Below are 26,349 nucleotides of genomic sequence, written 5' to 3' on the forward strand. Positions count from 1 at the left end.
GGCTGTTATTTTTCAGGAATTCAGTACGTTTGTTACCACTGACATTCATTAATCATTACTTAATTCTCAGCCTACCCTACCAGAAATGTCACGCCTCACCACTGGGTTCATTGTAGCCTTCACTAACAGCTGCATATAGGGCAACTGAGCAAGTGATGTGTGACCCACAGTAACGTTATAAAACATCAAATATGGAAAAGCATGTTTGAAAATTCGTTAATGTAACGTACTGAACCCGACAGGGGCATGATCCAAGGACCTTGGGTTGATATCGATCTCCGTAATTACGCACGCAATGCTATTAAAGGGAAAGAACGCTGAAAATGGTTAATATTCATATCATTAATAGAGGTCATACCGAAACTAATTAATATTCATACCATTGAGATAGATAAATTGTGTATTTTAAAATTATTCTACGAGATTTCTTTGTCTGCGACTTATTGCGCAGTATTATCCTTTGTGTAGCGGGGGCCCTGCAGATGAAGCCAAGCCAACTTAGACCCGGGAGGGGTTACGAATGGGGATTCCCTGTGACATCACTCGAGAGAAGACATCCCTCCTCAAGACTCACAGAATGAGGGGAAACTAATTTTTTCGAAACGAAATATAGGAGCCATCTTGGAATCGGACTGGCCAACTTAATTACCTACGAGGTAGAAAATTAATAAAACTCGAATTAGGGGCTCATCTCCCGATTTAAAAGGGATAAATGTTACTGGGACATTTATTTAGAGTGTTTAATGTCCTCTTCCGTGATAACTTTCAGCCGAAGAAAGAATACTGTGTTGTTTCTGCGTGGAAAATTACTGAGGCCATCTGGTTAGTCTCATGACACGTCCTCGACGGAGGGACTTCACCCCGTGTGGTAGGGGAAGCAGAACATATTTTAATTAATTTAAAGAGATTCACCGAAGGATAATTGAGTGGTTATGTCTCAATCGCACCAACTAGATATTGGTCACCGGTCACCCGTACTATTTTACCTCGAGTACGCCGGGAATAGGCGCTACGCAAATTAGTGGAAGGGGTATCGCTCCCTAGTAAAAACTACTGCAGGAAGGGACAAGAGTCAGTCGGGATTTGCGGCTTACAGACGGCAAAGCTATGTGCAGTCGAGCTTCCAGCGATCTTTTGTTTGAGTGAATTTAAATTTAATTTACAAGTGAAATCGCGTACTGTGCGTAAATATTGCAGAGATTGGATAGACGCGATGCTAGTGTCTAAACTTTAAAGATCAGGGACATGTCGCGAACATTTAATATAATTTGTAATAATATTATTATTATTACTACGGCGCTACTGTGTCGAGTAGTAACAAAGGTACGCGGAATCCGGTGCTGGACCGCGGATTGCGGAGTGAGGGCCGATATCGCGGCTGAACGTTCACACTGAATGTAAGTAAACAAATCTTGGAATAAATAGTGACGTATTGTGTGCCTCAGGAATACTGCCAGCGGTTTCGTCAACCTAGAACAATGGACTCCCGGTTGGAAAGAAGAATGGTGCCTCCAGTAACTGCTTTGGTGCCTATGGGTCAGCACTAAACCAGCAATGGACTTCCTGAGCTGACAACGGGTCATCACGTGATGGAGATGAGTATTAATCATATTTAATATGACGTGATCAGATTGGGCGGGGAACAGTTATCATTACCTGACGCTATAATGTTAGAGATTGTAACTTCAGTAATGTAGATGTGCTACCATGATACACGTAGCTTCTATTTACTTTATTTAATTAGTAACACGTCTGAGCAATCAATTGTAAATAAAGGTGTAATACGATAAGTTTGCATGCAGTAGTAGATTGACTTAATCATTTTATTTGGGGAAACTTGTAATTATTGATGCGTCAGGAAACCAAATTTTAGTAATTCAGAGTAATTCAAGTTAGGCTGTAGTTAGTCCAGCGTTGATAATGCATGGCTGGTAAATAGTGTAATTTTATTTCGTGAGCACCCAGAACTACGAGATATGACTTCGGAACTGACACCACAGGCCTCCACTGACATATATTTAGATAGGAATGGTACAATTTTAATAGGAAGGCTTATCACAATTTAAGTGCAAATTGAGGAATATTTAATTCATAATTGTATTACCGTGTGACGATTTTATCAGAAATCACAATTTAGATATGGATTAATTACATCGTTATTACGAGGAAGTTAATTATGATCACGCAGTATGGTCTAATTTCCAGGTAAGTCGTGTAGGGAGATAGTGTAATGATGAACCCGATAATAATAATAATAATAATAATAATAATAATAACAATAATAACAATAAATTGTAGTTATGGTAATCATGCAAGTATTGGTATCATAGAAACCGGTGTCGCGTCGCGGGATCATGATATTGTAAACGAATGTGTGTGTTGAATTGAAGTGAAGTATTGAGAGCCGATGTAATTTTGCTTAATGAACAATGAAGCTCAGTTTATTAGTGAACGATCCCCGAGATGGGGTGTTTTGTTAAGAAAGGGCGTTATGCCTGTGAAGGCCGAGGCCATTGACCACCCGCCGTGCAGGGGGTGGGGCAGTTGACCTAGTGAGGAGAAGTGTTTTTTTTTGTATGCTCGTCCGCTCGTATAAGGGGGAGCCTTGAGTTAAAGAGAACGTGGCCCGGAAGAGTCGCCTAATAATGGAAATATTCAACACGCCAGAATGATGTGGTCGCTAATAAATGACACGGCGATTGTTACCAGTACTTGCTAGTTTACTGTCATTACACACTTGAGTATAATGTAGCTTAGGGTTTTCAGAGTCCCACTTCCATCCCAAGGGGTGTCAGTTCAGTTCCCGACAGCGGCATTGGTACCCCAATGCTCAACCGAAGGCTGGATGTCTCACGTGTTAACTGTATATAATTTGTGTTTTCTAAGTGTTTATGTATCTTGTTGTGATTATAATTGAGTTGCCGATGGTGCTGACCATCGGGGTGGTGAATTGTATACAAGTGAGGGTCGGTTCAAACCCGGGCGTTTGTTCCACATTTTTATGAGTTCCTTCTTGGTACTTCGTTGGGGAATAGTTGTGTGCTTAGTATAGGGATTGCTCAGACTCGTTGCATGCATGTTAATCCTATTGGTCAATGATATCACATAGCCTCAGTGTCTATGATAAGTGTTTTCCGTTCGAATCTCGTCATAATGGATCGCTCTGCGATAGATAATACTCGGATCCATCACATACGACTAAAAGGCGATAACAAACAACAACAATTGATAATAATCCATGTAATTCATTTGTATATAAATGCGTCATTACCATCATCATCATTAAGGCCTAATAAACCACTTGTATTAATCTAAACTTTAACCCGAATGTGTTCTCATTGTAATTAGGTATGATCCGTCTCCTACCCTGTATGCCTTTAAGCTAAGTCTAGTTAAGCGCCTATTTGTTTTATTCCAACCCGTTAACGCCCTGTAGATATCATGCCGGAGCCATTAGGTGTAGGGACGGGTGCAGTACTGCCGACGATATTGGTTAATTTCATTCAAGGTGTACCGTATTGTATATTTAAGGCTTTTGGATACATTACTAATCAGATATTTTCTTTCTTTTAATGTAGCCAGCTATGTGGCTTTGCAGAAGTGTGTCTGCCTCCTTCCTGGATATTCTGGGTTGGATTCCTGTTCGATCTAACTGTTTTCTTATTGCACTGGAAATATTAATCTATTGTATGCGATCACAGTCCACATTATCCTCCATGGAGTTCCCCTACTGACTAATCACTACCCTAATGCTTCCTTATATTGCTGAAACTGCAGCTGAAAAGGGCCTGTTATATAACTTACGTCTATACAGATCTCATCATGTTTACAAATATCTCAAAGGCTGGCTTTCTGATTTTAACATGAACCTAGTAATATAGGTTTGATGCCTAACTTCTTGTGGTGAATCTATTTACACCATATAATAATCAATATGATTTCTACTGCAGTTGGCAACATTACTATAATCACGTAGAAAAAATTATTTCAATCATCACGTGACAATGTATACAGGATTGAATTTACACGTGGATGATGGAGAAAAATGTCTCTGTAGAAGAGAGAAATTGAAAACCTTTGACGTTGTTTTACATTATTTATTTATTTATTTATTTTTACATAAAATAAAACAGAAGGGTTAAAACAATAACATTGGAGATTAAAATCTTCGTATATTTGGATATTTATAGTTCGAAAACGAAATATCAATCCTTGTTAAGCGTTTTGCTCCAGTTGGTAGAGGCTATACAATTTTCTGTTCGTTGTTGCAGTTGTCATCGCCTTCTAAAACACTTTTTAATAGTTTTAAATTATTCTAAGTATATTCACTGAATGACCCCTGACACATGATTGAATGTCTAGTCCTATTAAACAAGGGATCACAAAGGATCAAATCTGACAATCTCCATATTTCTGCCAGTTTTCGGTCACCTTAAAATAATTTGAGGGTTCCATTTCAGTTTAACGTATGCAAGATATCATCTTACGAACTCTCAGGTTAACACTGGGGCCTAATGCGCATTGAGGTGACTAGGACTATTATCATTAAAACATGACAAACTGGGATTCTCTGCACGTATCATTTATCGCTTGTTTGCTTGTCGAGAATCGAATAGTCAAACAAACTTATCCAATTCAGAAGATTCTGTTAGTCCTTTGATGTACTGATATCTTTCACGTGACAATACTGTAGATGGTGAACATTTCTTCAAGAGTCCAGATGACGTTTAGAGTTGACCATATCCCTAACTTTTCGACGTTGTACTTTTCCTGATGATGTCTTTGGCAATTCATCCACAAAGCGAACTCCAGCCCTTAGCCACTTGTGTTCCGCCAGTTTATCTGGAAAAAGAAATATTTTTCGTCATTAAAATAAGTAACAAGAATAAAAAGTAGAATTCATTAAGACAGGATGGTACGTTGAGCTGATATGGGTTATGAACGTAACATCTTGAATTTTAACGAACTACTCTCTTATATGAGATTCAACCAGTAGCAAATTCTACATTCCTTATCATAAAGAAAACTACAATTATGGGTCTCCAAATACCCAGTATTTCAGAAAATCGAAAATAGTGCTTTAATTTGGAAACATTGCCCCTGACAACTTCGCAAACACTTGCAACATTCATCCTCCGCACCCAAGCGTTGTGTAAATGAGCGCTCCTGGCGGGGTCAATCCAACTTGCAATCGACACATGCGATAGTGAATTATTGTAATATTTAGGCAACGATATCCGTCGCCAATAAATTGTAATTCATTACTGATACTCACCCCACTGTTAGGCGACACTTCAAACATTGCTTTTAGTAGTTTATAATGCTAAAGGAGATGATGATGATGATGATGATGATGATGCTTGTTGTTTAAAGGGACCTAACATCGAGGTCATCGGCCCCTAATGGTATGAAATTAAATAATAAAAAGTACAAATTCATCCACTGACCAAAATAAAATTTAAAAAATGTCATGAAGAATGAATGGATGGACATGAACCCAACAAAAAACAAAACAAAACAAACAAACAAACAAACAAACAAACAAACAAACAAACAAACAAACAAACAAACAAAAACAGTGGATCAGACTCAAAAAAAATCGTAAATAATAGTATTACTGACCAAGGGACCACTTATAAAGCACAATGATGCTTGATGTCTAAAGGGGTGCAAAATCCACGACTAAGGCCCCACAGAATGGTACATGGTGCGAGTAAAGTAGAACCATGGTATTTGTCATGTTGGGGTACTAATCAAAAGTAGCAAAAACTCACGGTGTTCCACACAAGATGGTACTGCTCACAAGTATTGTATTTCGTACAGGGAACGCAGACCTATGGTGTTCCTCACATAGTGGGCACCAATCACAGGCAACGCAGACCGACGATGTCGCTCATACAGTATAGCGGTACAACACACAGGCTACGTCCACATGGGTACGACGCACGGGTACTGGAAACCCCCAGGCCAGCCTCTTTACTGCTACGAATCACAAACCTATCTCCTACCTAATTTAGTGGTACTACTCGCATGGTGTTCCCCGCATGATGGTACGAATCAAAAGTGGTTTCATGGTTCTAATTCAATCATCCCTTGGTCGCCCCTTCTAGTCGCCTCTTACGACAGGCAGGGGATACCGCGGGTGTGTTCTACATGTGCGTCCCCCACCCGCAGGGGGTAATGTGTTTAGTCCGCAAGAGGTATTTTATTTCTCTCAAGTCCGCCGGCAAGCCGGTTAGGACCCCCCTATCCGCCACCTGGGAGTATCACCTCTCCCCCTGCTACGCCAGCGTAGTTGGTCCGTGGCTCAAGGAGAAGAAAAGTAGAAGAAGAAGAAGAAGAAGAAGAAGAAGAAGAAGAAGAAGGAGATCGCGTGTATGGGTGTCAGAAATGACCAGATAATCTCTCGACTTTAAATAATAATTGTGGTAGAGTAAATGGAAATATCATCCCACATCGCATTCATGAAGTACAAATCTGGTCTTCTGTTGGGCTTTATCTAATTCCGCTGTAAACTACGTAACTGAGGAATCTGTGAGCTTGCATTCGGGCGACTATGAGGTCGAACCCCACCACCGACAGCTCTGAAGATGGTTTTCAGTGGTTTCCCGTTTTCAGACCAGGCAAATGCTGGGGCGGTTCCTTAATTAAGGCCACAGCTGCTATTTTCTCCATGTTAGCTCTTTCCCATTCTTGCGTAGCCGAGAAACCTTCGATATGTCAGGCGAACGTTAAACAAATAACAATAAATAATATAGGAATGACATAGCACAAGGATTTCTCCACGAACAATCGACAAAGAAACAAACTTATAAAAATTGCTACCACTCTGAATCAGTGGCAGAGTGTCGGCCTCCGGATCCCAAGATAACGAGTTCAAACCCGGCAGAGGTAGTTGGATTTTTGAAGGGTGGGAATAAGTCCATTCGACACTCCATGTCGTACAACGTCGGTATGTAAAATATCTCTGATGGCACATTTGGTGTTTATCCGACAAAATCATAAAAACTCAGCCACAGACGCCCATGAGAGATTCTGTTTATTCTGTCATCTAGTGGGCTTAGAGTGAAACGGAACGTGGGAATTGACGAGCAGACAGCCAGATTGCGTTAAATTAAAATGTCTGCGCACGGTAGCTGTCTTTCTGTCTTTCTTTCTTAATCTGTTTACATTACAGGGTTGATTTTTCCCTCGGACTCGGTGAGGGATCACACCTCTACAATCTCAAGGACAGTGTCCTGGAACATGAGACAACTGTGGAGGAGGACCAGTACCTCGCCCAGGTCGCCTCACCTGCTATGCAGAACAGGAACCCTGTGGGGGATGTGAGGATTAGAAGGGATAGGCAAGGAAGAGAGAAGGAAGCGGCCGTGGCCTAGGTACCATCCCGGCATTAGCCTGGAGGAGAAGTGGAAACAATGGAGAACCATTTCGAGAATGGCTGAGTTGGGAATGGAACCGCCTCTACTTGACATCCCGAGGCTGAGTGGACCCCGTTCCAGCCCTCGTACCACTTTTCAAATGTTGTGGCAGAGCCGAGAATGGAACATTCGTGGATGGCAGAGAGAAAAGAAAACTTTATATTTTAGGAAATTTACGGTTATATTAATAAAGATATGAAACCTTCCCCTAGAGTTAGCTTGTAGAAATAACTACTGAGTTAGGAAAAAGGTGGCCATTACCTTAGCTGGTGTCCTGCTTGCCGATGGATGAGGCCCCGCCTCCTCTCTTAATACGCACTAACAGTAACAAGACGATCAATAAGACACGTTAGCTCGAAAAGACGCCAGCTTTTATATCCAATAGGAAGGTTCGAGAAGGCTCTGGACTAAGTCCAGACACACCCTCTACTTTTTATTGGACAGTCGAAAAGTTACGGGAAGCATGTCATATTGACCAGACTCCAAAGCTGGCGGGATGAGTTAGAAGAGTTGCAAACTTTGAAATATCAAAAACAAGGAATACTCGATTCAGTTTAGTAAACCTATACATACAATATGTTTTAAAAATTTTGGTAGTTCCACTTAACACCAGAATGCATGACATCAATTTATTTTAACACAGACCTCTATGGAGAAAAGTCCAAATTTCTTGAAATAGTTGTTGCAAACTGTGTGTTTTAATGCACGGGGTGGAGGTGTACCTTCCGGTATAATAATAATAATAATAATAATAATAATAATAATAATAATAATAATAATAATAATAATAATAATAATAATAATAATAATAATAATAATAATAATAATAATTATTATTATTATTATTATTATTATTATTATTATTATTATTATTATTATTATTATTATAATGCCATCAACGTACATATACAGACCCGAGTGGTAGTCACTTCAGAAGTTGAGTGGTGTACTTACCCTGCACAAAATCCACGAGTTCCTTCTCTGTCACCTTGGAGCCGGGCTGACGTATCACCACCGCCATTGGACGCTCTTGGTCCAGATCATGCTTGACCCCGACAACGGCACAGTCCTTCACTTCGGGGTGTTCTAGAAGCTGCGATTCAATCTCTATGGGTGCAACCTGTGACAAAGTAAAGTCTGTTAGAATAATAAGCAGAATGGTGTATGTCCACGCCTTAGTCCTGTTTCTTGATGCGAGGTACGGGATAAGGTGAGATGAATTTATGTGGCATGTTTTTACGGCCGGATGCCCTTCCTGACACCAACCTGCCATTTGTCTGAAAGTGAAAATAGGACACCACAGAAAAACCATTCTCAGGACAGCTGATGGTGGTGTTCGAACCCAGTCGTCTCCCGAGTGAAGAGCTTGGCTCCATAGCTGTAGCGCGATCACTCCACCCGGTAACAAGTAGAATTACTGTATGTTAAGTTTTAATGTTAGTGAATCCAAGGTTAGCCTTTTACTATTTCCTGATACATGATTTGCTACCCAGAGAAAACTGTAGCTTCCGCTGAGGACATGGGTGTGACAGTTTGGGAGCTGCTGTGGTAAAGTCAGAGCAGTTAGTCTGAGTGTTATGAGCTGCAATAGCACCTTCTGCCTAAAGTAGTCAGGAAAGCAATGGAAAACCACTTCACTCCTTATGATGCCTTGCATGCCTGATTAAGGCACCGTCATCGTTTTTTACGGTTTCCCTCTGGTGAAGCGTTTTGAAGGTCCAAACGTCCTCTGTGGGCTGAAAATGTAATGGACAGCTTCCTTTGGAAAAAAAGAGGAGGTTGAAAGCGAATATTAAGAATATTAAGAAGTAGCTAAGATAACTTGTTGTTGTTGTTGTTGTTGTTGTTTGGTGCACCTGCCCATGCCACCCTACTTTGTACTCTCTGTAACTACTAGCACCTCTATTCTGTTTTTCATATTATTGCCTTGGTCTACCCCTACTGTACACCTCTACAGATTCAAGGCCACATTTAGAACCTTAATTTTTATTTCTCTGTGTTTAAGGGACTTTTGGGAAACAATGTAATAAACTGAGATGACGAATCAATCAATCAATCAATCAATCAATCAATCAATCAATCAATCAATCAATCAATCAATCAATCAATCAATCAATCAATCAATCAATCAATCAATCAATCAATCAATCAATCAATCAATCAATCAATCAATCAATTTCTGCATTTATGGCAATCGCCCAGATGGCAGATTCCCTATCTCTTGTTTCCCTAGCCTTTTTCTGAAATGATTGCAAAGAAATTGGAAATTTATTGAACATCTCACTTGGTAAGTTATTCCAATCCCTAATTCCCCTTCCTATAAGCGAATATTTGCCCCGATTTGTCCTCTTGATTTGCAACTTTATCTTCATATTGTGATCTTTCCTACTTTTAAGACACCACTCAAACTTATTCGTCTACTAATGTCGTTCCATGCCATCTCTCCACTGACAGCTCCGAATATACCACTTAGTCCAGCAGCTCGTCTCCTTTCTCCCAAGTCTTCCCAGCCCAAACTTTGCAACAGTTTTGTAACGCTACTCTTTTGTCGGAAATCCCCCAGAACAAATCGAGTAGTCAGCAGACGTCTCATTCGTTTTACAAGGGATACTAGCCTGTTTTGTCATGTTTAAAAGTGTATTTTGTATTAGTGTTACTTTATTATTAAATACATGTTATTTTATTGGCTCTATTTATAATCACTGGAAATTGAAAAGGATTAGCAGTTGTAGTTTCTGAGGAGGCTGTACCGATGTGGTGAAAAATGGAAAGCTTGTGAAATACCGGCGTGATCCTTTTAACGCAGCAAGAAATAAAGGGTAATATTTAAAAATACTTTCTGTTGAGGTACAAAAGGCCTTAATTCAAAATTTGGAATGCGAGAAATGTTAATCGGAGGTAATAAATTAATGTTACGAGGGTTAGCAAAATTGTTGCTAATTTATATCAACTACATCTGTTTCAATCAATTTTTTAAAACCTGCAACAAGGAATATAACGTAAATTTATACAATAGTTCTCGCTGAGCAAAACAATTAAGATTTTCACACAATGTGAAGAAAACTTTAATTCAAAATAAAAAATTCAAATTTTTTAATTCGGTTTGGTCTAACGCAGCTTAAAGTAGGAGAAAGAAATATGATGCAAATTTCACAATACACTTCTGGCTGAACAAAATAATTAGTTGAAATTTTTATTCAATGTAATGTTTCTTAGTCTGTCGAAGCTGATGTAAAATTGGGGAAACACGCTAGAAAATCCCCACCTTCCATATAGGTTGGCGTCATGTGTTCCTTCTGATGTTATAACTCTATGTTAGTCATCTGGCACGCATGCTTCACCAATTATCACCGTTTTGAAATGCACTAAAAAGAAAATTCCAACACTGCCCCATTTTAGTACTAATTTACTAGTTCAAAAAATTATATTTTGTATTTTTGATCGCGGTGTGGTCTAACACAGCTGAAAGTTGCAGAAAAATATTAGGTAAACTTGAAAAAATACTTCTCGTTGAGTAAGAAAGGTTAGAAATGTTCACACAATGTAAATTCTCAAAAATTCGAATTTTTGGCTCATGATCGGTTACATGGAGGTCCAAAGAAGTATAATTCGACAGTTCACTTACGTGATTTCCTCTGTATTTTATGAGGTCCTTAATTCTGTCCACGATGTAGAAGAAGCCCTCATCATCGTAGTAGGCCACATCTCCAGAGTGGAGCCAGCCGTCTTTGTCGATGGCGGCGGCCGTAGCCTCGGGGTTACGGTAGTAGCCCTTGGTGAGTGTCGGGCCCTTCATGCAGATCTCGCCCTCCACGTGTGGCCCCACTGCTCGGCCTGTGTCCACATCCACAACCTGGACAAGAATATCAGCGTTCATAGAGCTCAAGGATAAAGTTCATTTGTTAAAGTGAAAGACACATGTAGTTTCGACATTTTACCTGTAAGTTTCTCAGTCTGTCGAAGTTGATGTAAAATTGGGGAAACACGCTAGAAAATCCCCACCTTCCATATAGGTTGGTATCACGTGTTCCTTCTGATGTTATAAACTCTATGTTAGTCAACAGCACGCAAGCTTCACCAATTATCACCATTTTGAAAAACACTAAAAAGAATTTTCCAACACTGCTCCTTTTAGTACTAATTTCTAAAACATTAAACCTCCATAAAGCTAAGTTGATATTTTTCGTAATCTTTTCCATTACTTTAATTGAAATATCCTTTGCAAAATCCCTTTAAAAGAATATAATTCTATTTTACCCCATTCATGAACTATTATGTTTATTTAAAGAAGAAATGTTATTTCCTAAACTTTTAAGGAAATTATGACGTTTGGGCCGTTTCATTTGGAGTATTTCTTCTTGTACCGGTACCGAAATAATTGTATTGTGTTGTAGATTAGTGACTAATTAACAGAGAAGTGAAATAAAAAGAAGTATAAGACCGGTAGCAAAAAGAAAGACGATTTGAAGTGGTTGCATTAAACTTTTTCTGACAGTGAAAGGACCTTTAGTCATTTATATGTAGAATGAGAAACGTATTTAAACAAGGCGTTAGTGTCTTGTACCCGCACAACGGTTCAGGAGTGAGATTTGCATAAATCTGAAGTATCACAACGCCTAAAGTGTCTTGTACCCGCACAACGGTTCAGCAGTGAGATTTGTATAAATCTGAACTATCACAACGCCTAAAGTGTCTTGTACCCGCACAACGGTTCAGCAGTGGGATTTGTATAAATCTGAACTATCACAACGCCTAAAGTGTCTTGAACCTGCACAACGATTCAGCAGTGAGATTTGCATAAATCTGAACCATCAGAACCCCTAAAATATATGCAACTCACTAAAGGTACTGTAGAGTCGCTAGATGACACTTGCACCTTGATCAATTAAGTACACCTTTATTTCTTCTATAGCTCTACAGATCTCTCCTTCTAGCTTGTAATGGGAGAACTATATAAACACACAGAAAGGCATATAAACGTCAAGCCTGGGTTGAATAAGCGTGTATGGTCATCCAGCTCTAGTCTCGTAAGCCACGACCCAGAACAATGCTCATATCACCCCGTCCTCGAAACATATTTCACTGATTCTCGACAAGGCTTCAAGTTCCTTGCCCTGACCTGCCTAACTGGCATGCGTAGGTCACTTTCGTTATCTAAGACGGTCCGTTGACTCAACCCACCTTTCTCCCATATGCTTGCTGAGCATCAGTGCCCCATACATCTCACTTTATATTACCTTATTTACCCGGAATTCAAAATATCGAACAAGAACCCAGAACGAAACATGACAAAAACCCTTCACACACTCCGTATTACTCTAAATTTACCAGGAACCCAACACCCTCACACACTTATACACTATATTGACCCCGAACCCAAAATATCTAACAGCAAAACAAAACATGTCAAACAACCTGCATACACTACCATTATACATATTTCATCATTGCACTAATACAACTACTCACACATGATAACTCCCCTCTTTGTCCAAGTGTCTTTTTACACATTAATCACTTCAATACCTACTTCCTTTATTTTCTTCACACATAACTTCGTCACTGCACTTAGATACAAACTTAAACTACCTAACCTTTACCACTCTTCTACAATCCATCCAAAAAATTTCTGCTCATTACCAGGCTGATTTAACAATTCCCGCTCTCTCTCACTCAATAATTTCCCTCTCACACTTTCGGTCTCTCTATATTTTGATAGCAAACGCAGAGCTTCCCTCACTTCCCCACACAGTATACATAGCGTAGTGTCCTTTTTCCGGATCCAACACTTGTTCTTGTATAAACCGAAAATCCACCGCAATAAACCTCTTCTCACAAATCTGTCTACATTACTAATACTTATCCTCGTCACTCGGCTTATCCTGTTAAATATTCTTAGGGTCGCTCTCCTCCTTTATCCCAATCCTCGTGCCATGGGTATCCTAGACCCAACCATTCCATATTCATTTTCACCTTCACCGACCAGCTCTTCCCATACATAGTTTTAACCTGCTGCTGATGAGCAGCTTGTAGCAGTAGGCCCCGTCTTCTCTCTTTAATCTCGTTCAGTGACTCAGTACTATATTTTCAATTTTCACTTCCATATAATCCCCAAAAATTACTCTCGCCCCAGTGTTAGCTGTGAACACGGGAAGCCTTGACTCTTGGCTATCACTACAAGTTTCCTTAAAATTCTGATCTTTTTATTTACTTCACTCCGAGAAATTAAAATATATTAAAGATTTAGTAAGATTTGTATGCACAGATGCACGTGCATGGTTGGATGATATTTTATGAGAAGCTGAATCTGTGCGTGTAGGAAATTTTCGATGTAGTGACTCCCCTAATCACTAAATTTTCTAGTTTACCTGATTTCTAGTATCCCTTTCTTTCTCGAACCCCACAATTCAGCCCCATAAAGTACTCTTCTTAGAACCAATGTTTTGTACACCATATAATTTATTCCCGGGTATTTGTTCTCCAAAATCTTGACAGCCCTCTCAATATGATCTTCCCATCCCTCTTTCTTGCTTATAAGAATCCCCAGATATTCCAACGTTTTGCCTCCTCTTATTATCACCGCCTGAATCACTGCCGACAACACTCGCCGATTCATCACTTTCCCCTACCACTTGCGACTGCTGACCTCTCCTATCAGCACTTGCGCTGTCCTGGACATTTCCCTCCCCCGTGCTGCTGCCTCCTGCCCCGTCATGGCCATCTGCGACCTTCTTTTCACCCTTCCTGTTTATGCTATACATTTATTTCCTGTAGCTTATCCACTGACCAAGTTCTGGAGTTTCATCTTGGCTATCACTAGAAGCTTCCTTAAAATTTTTATGTTTTTGTTTACTTCACTCCGGGAAATTAAAATATATCAAAAATTTAGTAAGATTTGTATGCATAGATGCACGTGCATGGTTGGAAGATATTTTCTGAGAAGCCGAATCTGTGAGAGTAGGAAATTCTCGATATAGTGACTCCCCTAATGACACGTTGTGACCTGTCAAATATTCCAACCTGGAAAACTTGTCTACATGCTTCCGACAATGAATATAACGTTAATTTTTAATTAAATTTTTTTTTGGATTAAGGGCGTAACTCCTAAATAAAAGCTGACAATGCCCCAAAACTATAAATAATTTTGATGTACATTTTATGAAATAATCAAGATTGTAGTTAAGGAAAATATTCTTTTTTTCCTAGGGGCTTTAAGTCGCTCCGACACAGATAGGTCTTATGACGACGATGGGATAGGAAAGGCCTAGGAGTTGGAAGGAAGCGGCCGTGGCCCTAATTGAGGTACAGCCCCAGCATTTGCCTGGTGTGAAAATGGGAAACCACGGAAAACCATCTTCAGGGCTGCCGATAGTGGGATTCTAACCTACTATCTCCAGGATGTAAGCTCACAGCCGCGCGCCTCAACGCGCACGGCCAACTCGCCCGGTAGTAAAATATTCCATAATTCTATATTTCTGAGAGAAGTGTCTGATGTTATAATTCTTTAAACTCATTTATCTCTAAAGTGTGCTTCTGAGTTACGCTCTTCTTCCATCCATGTCTTCAATTATCGCTCGATATCGTTCCACCGAAATGCTCGTGCCTGGACACTAGGCGCTCAGCACATCCGCTCTCACTGCTTGCTTAAGCTCGACTGTGGCCTTCATCAAATTCGTTTACATTCTAACTTATTAGTGGCCCTTATTATTATTATTATTATTATTATTATTATTATTATTATTATTATTATTATTATTATTATTATTTTCATCATGTGTAAATGGAGTAAAATTCACTCGGTTGATGATGAATCAACAGGCCGACACAGTACAACAAAGAAATGTTAGGTGAAATGCCACGAACCTTGCACGCCATGCTGCGGACAACCTTTCCAGAAGATCCTTGCTTGTAGCGTACATCGCGAGGCATTAGGGTGGCGGGCAGGATCTCCGTCATTCCATAGCCTTGAAGGACGGAAATCTTGAGGCGCTCTTCAACCTGTTGCTGCGTCTCCTTACTCATCGCTGCACCACCGCAGAAGAGACTCCGAAGGCTGGAGATGTCGTAGCGATCTACTACGGAACTCTTCGCTACTGCAACGGCCTGATTGGGAGGCAGGAAGGAGAAAGTTACCTGAAAATAATATTAATACACACATCTTCATTATAAACTGTAATGCCTTTCAGCTTTCTCTGCGAGTTTACTAACCGCCACCACAATCCTCTATCTGCAACTAGCTCCCTAGCCTCGTTCAGTTATATAGCTCTTATCTCTAAATCGTTAAAAACTGAGTCTAATAATTCTAGTCTTGTTCTGCCTCTACTTTTCTTACCCTCCACAAGAGAGACCATTATTTTCCCAGTTAACCTATCCTTCTCCATTCACCTCACATGACCCTACCACCGAAACCGGTCTATGCGAACAGCTTCATACATGGAATTCGTTCCTACCGAGTACCCCCTGGCCATTGTTTCCACCAATCTCGCTACTTTCATCTCTGTTAATTCTAACTTACACATAACATAAACCGGACAATGTGGCCGTGCGGTTAGGAGTGCGCAGCTGTGAGGTTGTATCCGCGAGATAGTGGGTTCGAGCCCGGATGATGGTTTTCCGTAGTTTCGAATTTTCACACCATTCAAATGTTGGTGTTGTACGTTAATTAAAGCCGCCGCCGCTTCTTTCTCATTCCCAGGGTTTTCCTATCGTGTCTAGTGTGAAAAGGGGAATCCACGGAAAAACATATTCAGGGCTGCCGACAGTGGGGTTTGAACCCCCTATCTCCCAAATACTGGATACTGGCCGCACATGAGCGACTGCAGCTATCGAGCTCTGTAGATTGTTTTTAGTGGGTTATTGAACAATCGTATCCGTGAAAAAACATTACAAATTTTGTCCTAAATGGAAGATAATGTAATTGCCTTTACGCAAAGCAACAGTAAAATTGATGGTAAATTAATAAATACAATTATTACTAGAGGAATATATATACGTAACTACGGCGACTACTTCGCTGTAGACACGACTCTCTTGTGTGGCATTCCGCTTCATCGCGCCGTCCTTTGTTGCCCTTCTAAAGTCCAGAGCTGGCATCGACGAAAACGAGTGCCGGGCTAAGTGGTTCAGACGGTTGAAACACTGGCCTTCAGATCTCAAATTCGCGGGTTCGATCCTGGCTTAGTCCAATTTTTATTTGAAGGTTCTCAAATACGTTTGGCTTGTGTGGGTAGATTTACTGGCACGTAAAATAGCACTTAATATCCTTGTTCGTCATGACTAACGCTTGCAGTATAACCGAAAATTGGAGGTAAAAAATGTCCAGAATACATTAAACTTCTTTTGCACGGTTGTTAGGTAACATTGTCTGGCCATTCGTCCATATCTTACATCACAGCATGGACGGTTGTTAGGTAACATTGTCTGGCCATTCGTCCATATCTTACATCACAGCGTGCACGGTTGTTAGGTAACATTGTCTGGCCATTCGTGCATACCTTACATCACAGCGTGCACGGTTGCTAGGTAACATTGTCTGGCCATTCGTCCATATCTTACATCACAGCATGGACGGTTGTTAGGTAACATTGTCTGGCCATTCGTCCATATCTTACATCACAGCGTGCACGGTTGTTAGGTAACATTGTCTGGCCATTCGTGCATACCTTACATCACAGCGTGCACGGTTGCTAGGTAACATTGTCTGGCCATTCGTCCATACCTTACATCACAGCGTGCACGGTTGCTAGGTAACATTGTCTGGCCATTCGTCCATACCTTACATCACAGCGTGCACGGTTGCTAGGTAACATTGTCTGGCCATTCATCCATATCTTATATCATAGCCTGCACGGTTGTTAGGTAACATTGTCTGGCCATTCGTCCATATCTTACATCACAGCGTGCACGGTTGTTAGGTAACATTGTCTGGCCATTCATCCATATCTTACATCACAGCCTGCATGGTTGTTAAGTAACATTGTCTGACCATTCATCCATATCTTACATCACAGCGTGCACGGTTGCTAGGTAACATTGTCTGGCCATTCGTCCATATCTTACATCACAGCGTGCACGGTTGTTAGGTAACATTGTCTGGCCATTCGTGCATACCTTACATCACAGCGTGCACGGTTGCTAGGTAACATTGTCTGGCCATTCGTCCATACCTTACATCACAGCGTGCACGGTTGCTAGGTAACATTGTCTGGCCATTCGTGCATACCTTACATCACAGCGTGCACGGTTGCTAGGTAACATTGTCTGGCCATTCGTCCATATCTTACATCACAGCGTGCACGGTTGCTAGGTAACATTGTCTGGCCATTCATCCATATCTTATATCACAGCCTGCAATGTTGTTAAGTAACATTGTCTGACCATTCATCCATATCTTACATCACAGCCTGCACGGTTGTTAGGTAACATTGTCTGACCATCCATCCATATCTTATATCACAGCCTGCACGGTTGTTAGGTAACATTGTCTGACCATTCATCCATATCTTACATCACAGCGTGCACGGTTGTTAGGTAACATTGTCTGACCATCCATCCATATCTTACATCACAGCCTGCATGGTTGTTAAGTAACATTGTCTGACCATTCATCCATATCTTATATCACAGCCTGCAATGTTGTTAAGTAACATTGTCTGACCATTCATCCATATCTTACATCACAGCCTGCACGGTTGTTAGGTAACATTGTCTGACCATTCATCCATATCTTACATCATAGCCTGCACGGTTGTTAGGTAACATTGTCTGACCATCCATCCATATCTTATATCATAGCCTGCACGGTTGTTAGGTAACATTGTCTGACCATTCATCCATATCTTACATCACAGCGTGCACGGTTGTTAGGTAACATTGTCTGGCCATCCATCCATATCTTACATCACAGACTGCACGGTTGTTACGTAACATTGTCTGACCATTCATCCATATCTTACATCACAGCCTGCACGGTTGCTAGGTAACATTGTCTGACCATTCATCCATATCTTATATCACAGCCTGCACGGTTGTTAGGTAACATTGTCTGACCATTCATCCATATCTTATATCACAGCCTGCACGGTTGTTAGGTAACATTGTCTGACCATTCATCCATATCTTACATCACAGACTGCACGGTTGTTACGTAACATTGTCTGACCATTCATCCATATCTTACATCACAGCCTGCACGGTTGCTAGGTAACATTGTCTGACCATCCATTCATACCTTACATCACAGCCTGCACGGTTGGTAGTTTACACTTCCGCTGAAGTAACTTCTGTACCGCAAATTTTCAGATGAACTCTTCGCCTGCATTGAAATATTTATGTCAATAAAGAATGAGCGCGTGGTACTCTGTAAGTTCCTCAGAGGTACACTTTATCACAAGCAAATAAACCTTTCAAAGTGCTTGTTATGGGTAATCACAGATTTGTATCTACTTGAGAGGTGAATTATATTTTGATAATAATTAAAATTAAATATGATAAATTATTCACTGCAAGGAATGTACAGTATCACCCGCTCGTACTTTTTTTATTTTGAACCACTGTACAATGCCATACCTTATGCTCTTCTATGATTTTGAGGTACTCCTCCTCCTCAAAGTGCGCTCCAAGTACCATCTCCAGCCCCATGCAGATACCAAGGAGGTAAAACAGTGGTGCAGATAGCCAGTTTGGTGAAGAGAAAATAAGTACTTTATCTCCGAGCCTGATGAGGTCATCTCCTCCCCTGCAGAGAAATTCACACCATTTGATATATTATACAGCGAATACTTCTTTCAGAAATTAATATTGGGAACACTCATCTTGGTTAATACTGGGTTATTTTAAATCAGAAGTGTTCAACACTTACGCTCACCGGCTATTCCCCATCACTGCGAGGTTAGTGAGAGAGAGACGGATAAATGCTTCTTGTGGCGGCAATGGTGGTAAGGGGAGAGTGCGTTTGTGATAAAATTCGACTGCTGAAGGAAAATTAGCCTTCGTAATCAAACATAACATTATGAAAAATATCATATTATACATATTATTATGACACTTGCCATGGGGAGAGAAGGAACAAGTGATGTTGGGACACAGAATAAAGGGGTGGACCTCAACTGCTTTGCCTTTGCAGATGACCTGGATACCTTTGCGAATAGTGTATAATCAGCAAGTAATAGAATCAAAATTCTTCGTGCAGTAGCTATGAAATCGGGCTTGCAGATCTCGTTTGGAAAACGAAATTTATGAAGGTAGAAATTCAGTACCTGTGCCACAAGTCTTATAACATTATATGAAAATGAAAACCTACAACCTGTTTTCTAGTCATTGACCGGGTCAGGGATGGAATGAATGAAGCAGATATAGGCTGTTAGTACGATGGGGTCGCCACTCCCAAAGTGATTTATTAATGACTGATAGATGCTATGAAATGAGAATGGAGAGTGTTGCTGGAATGAAAGATTACAGGGAAAACCGGAGTACCCGGAGAAAAACCTGTCCCGCCTCCGCTTTGTCCAGCATAAATCTCACATGGAACGACCGGGATTAGAACCACGGTATCCAGCGGTGAGAGACCGACGCGCTGCTGTCTGAGCTACAGAGACTCTTTATAACATTATAATGGATTTTAAATAGTACAAATCGTATGTGAAATACCTTGTAGAGCAGAGATGAGTTTACTGCGACAGTCAGGGACCCCACCCACCACTCCCAAGAAGTACATTTACACTGATCAGCCAGAACATCATGACCATCTACATAATAGCTGGTAACTCCACCTCTGCCACGGATAACAGCGGTGGACGCGTATTGTCATGGAAGCAATGAGGCCTTGGTAGGTGGCTGGAGAGAGTTGGGACCACATCTCCACACTCAAGTCACCTAATTCTCGTAAATTCCGGGGAGGAGGCGATGAGTTCTGACGCCACGTTCAGTCACATAGCAGATGTGTTCGTTCGGATTAACATCTGGAGAGTTCGGGGGGTCAGCACAACAATTGCAGTTTGCCGCTGTATTCCTCTAACCATTCCATCACACTCCTGGTCTTGTGACATTGCGCAGTATCTTGTTGAAAAATGCATCTGCCGTTGGGGAACATAATCGTTATGAAAGGGTGTACGTGGTCTGCAACCAGTGTGCTATATTTTCTCGGCTACCATGGTGCTTGATCCATGGATACCCACGTGAATGTTCCCCAGTGCATGATTCAGCCGCCGCCAGCTTGTCTCTGTCCCGCAGTACAGGTGTCAAGGAGCTGTTCCCCTGGAAGACGACGGATTCGCACCCTCTCATCGGCATGATGAAGAACGTATCGTGATTCATCACATCATGCAGCGCTCAGTCACTCCGCCAACGCACAGTGACGATTTCAGTCGTAGTGTTAAAATTGGCACATGCATGGGTCGTCGGCTGCGGAGGTTCATCCTTAGAATTGTTCGGTGCACTGTGTGCTCTGTGCACTCTGCCCAGTCTACGACATCCGGTATCTGTCATGAGGGTGGCCGCCCAACCCCTCGATGTATGGACGTGGTTTAACCTTGTTTCGGCACTTACTGAATACAGTCACCACAGCACTCCTCGAACACCCGACAAGTCGAGCTGTTTCCGAAATGCTCGTGCCGAGCCTCCGTGCCATCACAATCTGCCCTCGGTCAAACTCAAACAGATCGAGCCCCTTCGCCATTCTGTACAGGGACAGCACGCTCACTCATACTGCATGCATAGTGCGTGTGTCTGACTAGCAGTCACTCCTCGTCAGGTGTCGCTGCTATCGCCTGGCGGGTTTATATCGATAGTTGGTAGGTGGTCATACTGTTCTGGCTGATCATTGTATAACCTAATGTAATATAGCACTCGCCATTCTTCACTGCTGAAGAACGCAGTAGCATTTCCATTAGCTGACACACAATCCGATATGACGTCATTCCCAGCAATCAAGTCAAATACATGCCGTTACCAACCCACGTACAATAAAAATACAATTAATGATTTTGTTATCATCCGGACCTAAACAATCCAGAGCAATGGCTTAGTCACTGGCCGCAATGATAAATGAGAATTCAAGGGTTGGCAACCTTGTGCACCAAACAATCACGTCGACTGCGAGAAAGAAACAAACGACAGTTCAGTCGCGCCTGAAAATGTGGCGTAACAACTGAACTTTTGCCATTTATGATCAACATCAAATCAGCTTCAGAAACCATGATGTACCGGGCGAGTTGGTCGTGCGGTTAGGGGCGCGTGGCTGTGAGCTTTCATCCGGCAGATAGTGGGTTCGAATCCCACTGTTGGCAGCCCTGAAAGTGGTTTTCCCTAGTTTCCCATTCCCACACCAGGCAAATGCTGGGGCTGTACCTTAATTAAGGCCACGGCTGCTTCCAACTCCTAGGCCTTTCCTATCCAATCGTCGCCATAAGACCTATCTGTGTCGGTGCGACGTAAAGCCAATAGCAAAAAAATCTCGAAAACAACAGGAGGGGAGGTACCAAAGGTCGAGATCTTCAAATATGTTGGTGAGGTAATCCATCTTTAAACACGAGATGCAATTAGCGTGCGAGTTAACGAAACAAATCACTAGGTCTGAGAACAAAACAAAACATCGTAACTGGTGTAAAACCTTCAATTCAATTTAATTCTATTTTATTAAATGCTAAATATTTTTTATTAAAATAATGTTAAATATGACTAATACATGGTCAGTGTTGCCAACTTATATTTTCAAGATCCGCTAAATACTACTAAAATCCGCTAAAATTCCGCCAAGAAATCGGATCTTAAATAATGAGCAATAAAAACGAGGAATAATAATAATAATAATAATAATAATAATAATAATAATAATAATAATAATAAAAGTAAATGTCTGAACTCACCTCATCTGTGAGTTTCACTGGGATTAACCCCTGCCGGCGAGCTAAAACTTGTAGGCGTTTTACCGCCGGATGAGATGAATCCCCTACCTCAAGGTCCACACACAGAACAGGCCAGTTCATTAAACGGTCTTCCTTCATAGCATAAATATAAATGCTAGTCTCTCACAGTTTCATTATCTGTCGTCATTCGTCAACTTAGAGATAAGTACCTTTTCCCCACGCATTACAAATTTATGATACCATGATCTCGTAACATAATGTCCAAATAGTAAGTTTTCCTCATGTGACTGCTAGCTCTAGACAAGAAATACGGAATATCGCAGAGACAGACTGGAGTACAAATTAAGAAAAAAACGTAAAATGGATAAAACACTAAATTCCGCTATGATAAATCTAGAATTCCGCCAAAAAATCCGCTGTCCGCTGAATTATATATTTCTCCGCCGACAGTCTTCTAATTCCGCCAAATTTAGCGGAGAATCCGCTAAGTTGGCAACACTGTACATGGTTTCCCTGTAAATATGTAGTATAAATTTGTATAAACTCAAAGACGTATTGTGTATACGTTTAACCTCAAAACCTATATAGTCGAAAGCGGTAGAAAACTCTATAATGTTCGTATATTAGAATTATTCTACTATAATTTGGTATATTTGAAGGGTTCTGGAAACTTACTGTAAGGTTTATTATCCAGATACATGTAGTGACGTAGGAATGTTGGAGAAATGTCTATGTGTATTGGCAAACAGTAAACGAAGGTTCGAATTGGATCCACTACTGGAGTACTCCATTCGACTAGCTGGTCGATCGATGTTTCCAGTGTGTTCCATTGGAGTGTTGTAAGAACCCTTCCAGAAATCGATAATTCTATATGGTTGATCGAACAGTATATATATATATATATATATATATCGAGCTGTCAGTCAGTGCTGGACTCGGAGTGAGTGTTGGACTCGTAGTCAGGTTATGGACTGCGAGTAATTGTTGGGCTCCAAGATAGAGTCGGAGAGTTCAGGAGAGTGTATGTTATAGTGCGCGAGTCAGTGTTGTTGACATCTGTACTTGTCAGAATCGACTTCAGGGTACTCTGCTATTAAGAGTTGTGGTGCCACTTGCTAGTATGTATAATGGTGTGTTGTGACTTACAGTGTAAATAAAGTAATTTATACAAGGAAATGAACGTGTTCCCGTGTGATATTTATTTACGTCAAATAAAATCGCATTGTAGAACGATAACAACACTGTGATCGAACCAGAAGAATTATACACGCCTGAGACCTTGGATTTAACAAGCAGAACATTGCTGTAACAACTGGAGAAGATTTATTCATTTAGCATTTGACAGTACATATCACAAGTAATTATAAAATTAGATATATTAGTATACTAGCTGTAGTGCCCGGCGTTGCCCGGATAGTTTCTGAATATTTACCTGTAAGATTTGCATTACCAGTTAGTTCTGTGTGATGTGAATTTTTATAGAATTCCTTTTTGACTTGCAGATTGATATGTTATGATCTATTATGTAGTTTTAAAATTATTTATATGTGTTTGATTTCAAGTTTTAGATTATTCAATTTTCGAGTAAAACTTCGTCCTTATGGAAGCTCGAATCTACTGGGAAGTATTTGATTCTGTCAAAAATTAATAAGTGATAACTAGCCGTCGCACTATAGATACGATGTACAGGATTTCAACTGTCAATGAGACTGCCCCCCTCCCGCCCTCCACCAGTAAGAGATATAAAATCTGGATTGTCACCATTAATCTCAGTGACCCAGAAAACTGTAGATTCGACACTGTTTTAGATTATTTTTATATCTCACTCCCCCTCACCCATACCCCAAAGGGGGCTGAACATGAATTTAAAAAAAATTCGGAGTGTCACTAATTATTTCAGCTACCACGAAAACTATTCGATAATATTCTAGATTATTTTTATACCACCCCCCTCGCCCCCTGCCCATAAGGGTGCTAGGGGTGTCTTACCCTCACGCGGTTTGTCTCCTGATACTAATTGATAAGTGTACCAAGTTTGGTGAAATTGCTCCATTGGTTTAGGAGGAGATTTGTCATTTACACACCCACACCCACACACCCACGCACACACATACATCAATTTATATATATAGTAAGAAGAAGAAGATAATATTTTTATATGTATTTTTTCGATTAATTTTATATCTCACCCCTCGCTCCCCACTTGGACTTGCAAAAAATCCGGAGTAATACTATTCATCTCAGAGACCCTGAAATCTATGGATTCGAAACTGTTTTTAATTATTTCTATATCTCACCCCCCCTTTGCTCCCCACCTAAAAGGGGGCTGGACTTTAAAAAATCTAGAGTATTACTTTTCAACTCAGCGACCCCGAAAACTATGAATTCGACACTATTCTCGATTATTATTGTAACTACCCCCCCCTGACCCTCTCCCTTAAGGGCGCTAGGGATGGCTTACCCCCCACAGTACTCGTCTCCCGATAGTAAGTAATACGTGTACCAAGTTTGGTTGAAATTGCTCCAGTGGTTTAGGAAGAGATGTGTCATTTACACACACACACACACACACACACACACACACACACACACACACACACACACACTTCCATTTCTATATATAGTAAGATTTTTATACTCGTACTTCACCCCCTTTCCATCCCCGCCCAAAGGAGTCCTATGAGTGCCTTACACAACAGTATATTTTTCCAGTTATTAAGTCTTATTTGTATCAATTTTGGTTGGCAGCTATGCCCAAACGTACATACATAATCTCACTGCTCTAGAATCATGGAGCTGACGTCGCCATGGTTACGGCAGTTCATTTCTTTATCCGATTCCTAGATCAGGGGTAGTGTGGTGCCAATATCTCCGTAACGGTTGGTTTTAGGGCCTTAAAACATAGTTTTTGGGCCCGCAGGGCATACCGAGTTTTGTTCTTTGCGTCAAAAGGATTAAATTGAGCTTTGTCTCGTCCTTATACGACAAAATCGATATTTTGCCTATACTAGTATAAGAGAAAAACGGTTTTCCTATAAAACCCCCGTCTTTTCAAAGATTTTAAAATGATATGCATATCGAAACCTTCCCCGGGGTGAGTATACTCTAAATATGAAGTTTGGTTGAGATTTATCCAGCCGTTTCGACGTGATGGTGGAACAAACAAACAAACAGACACGAACAACTTTATTTATAAGATTACAATATTTACAATTTGACTTTTAAGTTGTTAATATGGTCTATCACAGTTGGAACTGCTTCGATTAAGTCACTAAAATTTTCTTTATATGAATGTGATGGACACTCATGCAGGATAGTCTGCCTGGGAGCACTGCACTCTGGTGAGGGAACTTGGCCCCACTTGTGGAGAAGATCAGCACATCTACCATCCTGTTTAGGGTTGACCACTTAATTTTGTTGTGGTGTTTATAATGCCTTGGCAATTGTCCTGGAACGTTTTCCGACGTTCCTTTCTTCCACGTTTGCAAGAGGCTGAAATTATTACCCACTAGATATAAGGCTGTCTTGATGGGTGGGCTCCCCGAACGTAAACTTATGGCTTCAGCATTGGTAGCTGATCGTCTTCCCCGAAGAAGGCATGTTTACGTCTGAGTTTCGCTGCCGGAATGTGACTCAGTGCCGGTTGCCAGAATGTAGGCGTTGATTTGACTGTGCCAGTCACAATATTCTCACTGTCTGATTCAACTGTACAGCCACGCTGGAGAGGAATACTCAGCTGTTGAGAAGACCAAAGCGAGGGCCGTGTCACACAGCTTCTAAAGTATGTCATTTTTAGATTTCGGTTTTTCTGCAGTTTTCTTCAGGTGTTTCTTGATAGACAGAGTTCTTTCTAAAATGATCCCCAGATAGTTGCATTCATTTTTGTGTAATCACCACAGTTGACCAGAGTCACCATAGCTGACTGTTGAAGGAAGGAAACGTGTTTGTGCAGCGATGGGTATTGTATTTCCTTATCAGCTTGAACGTTGCCTACGAGATACACAAGGCCGGGAAATACAGCACACTAGACTCGTCCTCGAGATACTTCCGACAAGCGCCGCTAG

General features: G+C 40.9%; 1 protein-coding gene across 1 annotated transcript in view; it reads right to left on the minus strand.

Moving 5' to 3' along the window:
* Nucleotides 1-4,089: 4,089 nt before the first annotated feature.
* LOC136866970 (luciferin 4-monooxygenase) overlaps nt 4,090-26,349 on the minus strand; it is a 143,872-nt gene continuing 121,612 nt past the window's right edge. Inside the window, exons 4-8 of the mRNA XM_067144060.2 lie at nt 18,990-19,158; nt 15,285-15,554; nt 11,047-11,274; nt 8,376-8,541; nt 4,090-4,842 (exon numbers count right to left, since the gene is read on the minus strand). Of these exons, the coding sequence (XP_067000161.2) occupies nt 4,709-4,842; nt 8,376-8,541; nt 11,047-11,274; nt 15,285-15,554; nt 18,990-19,158 (967 nt within the window). The 3' untranslated portion in view covers nt 4,090-4,708. The remainder of the gene's footprint in view (nt 4,843-8,375; nt 8,542-11,046; nt 11,275-15,284; nt 15,555-18,989; nt 19,159-26,349) is intronic.

This window comes from Anabrus simplex, chromosome 3, assembly GCF_040414725.1.
Source record: "Anabrus simplex isolate iqAnaSimp1 chromosome 3, ASM4041472v1, whole genome shotgun sequence".
In the NCBI taxonomy this organism is placed as follows: domain Eukaryota; kingdom Metazoa; phylum Arthropoda; class Insecta; order Orthoptera; family Tettigoniidae; genus Anabrus; species Anabrus simplex.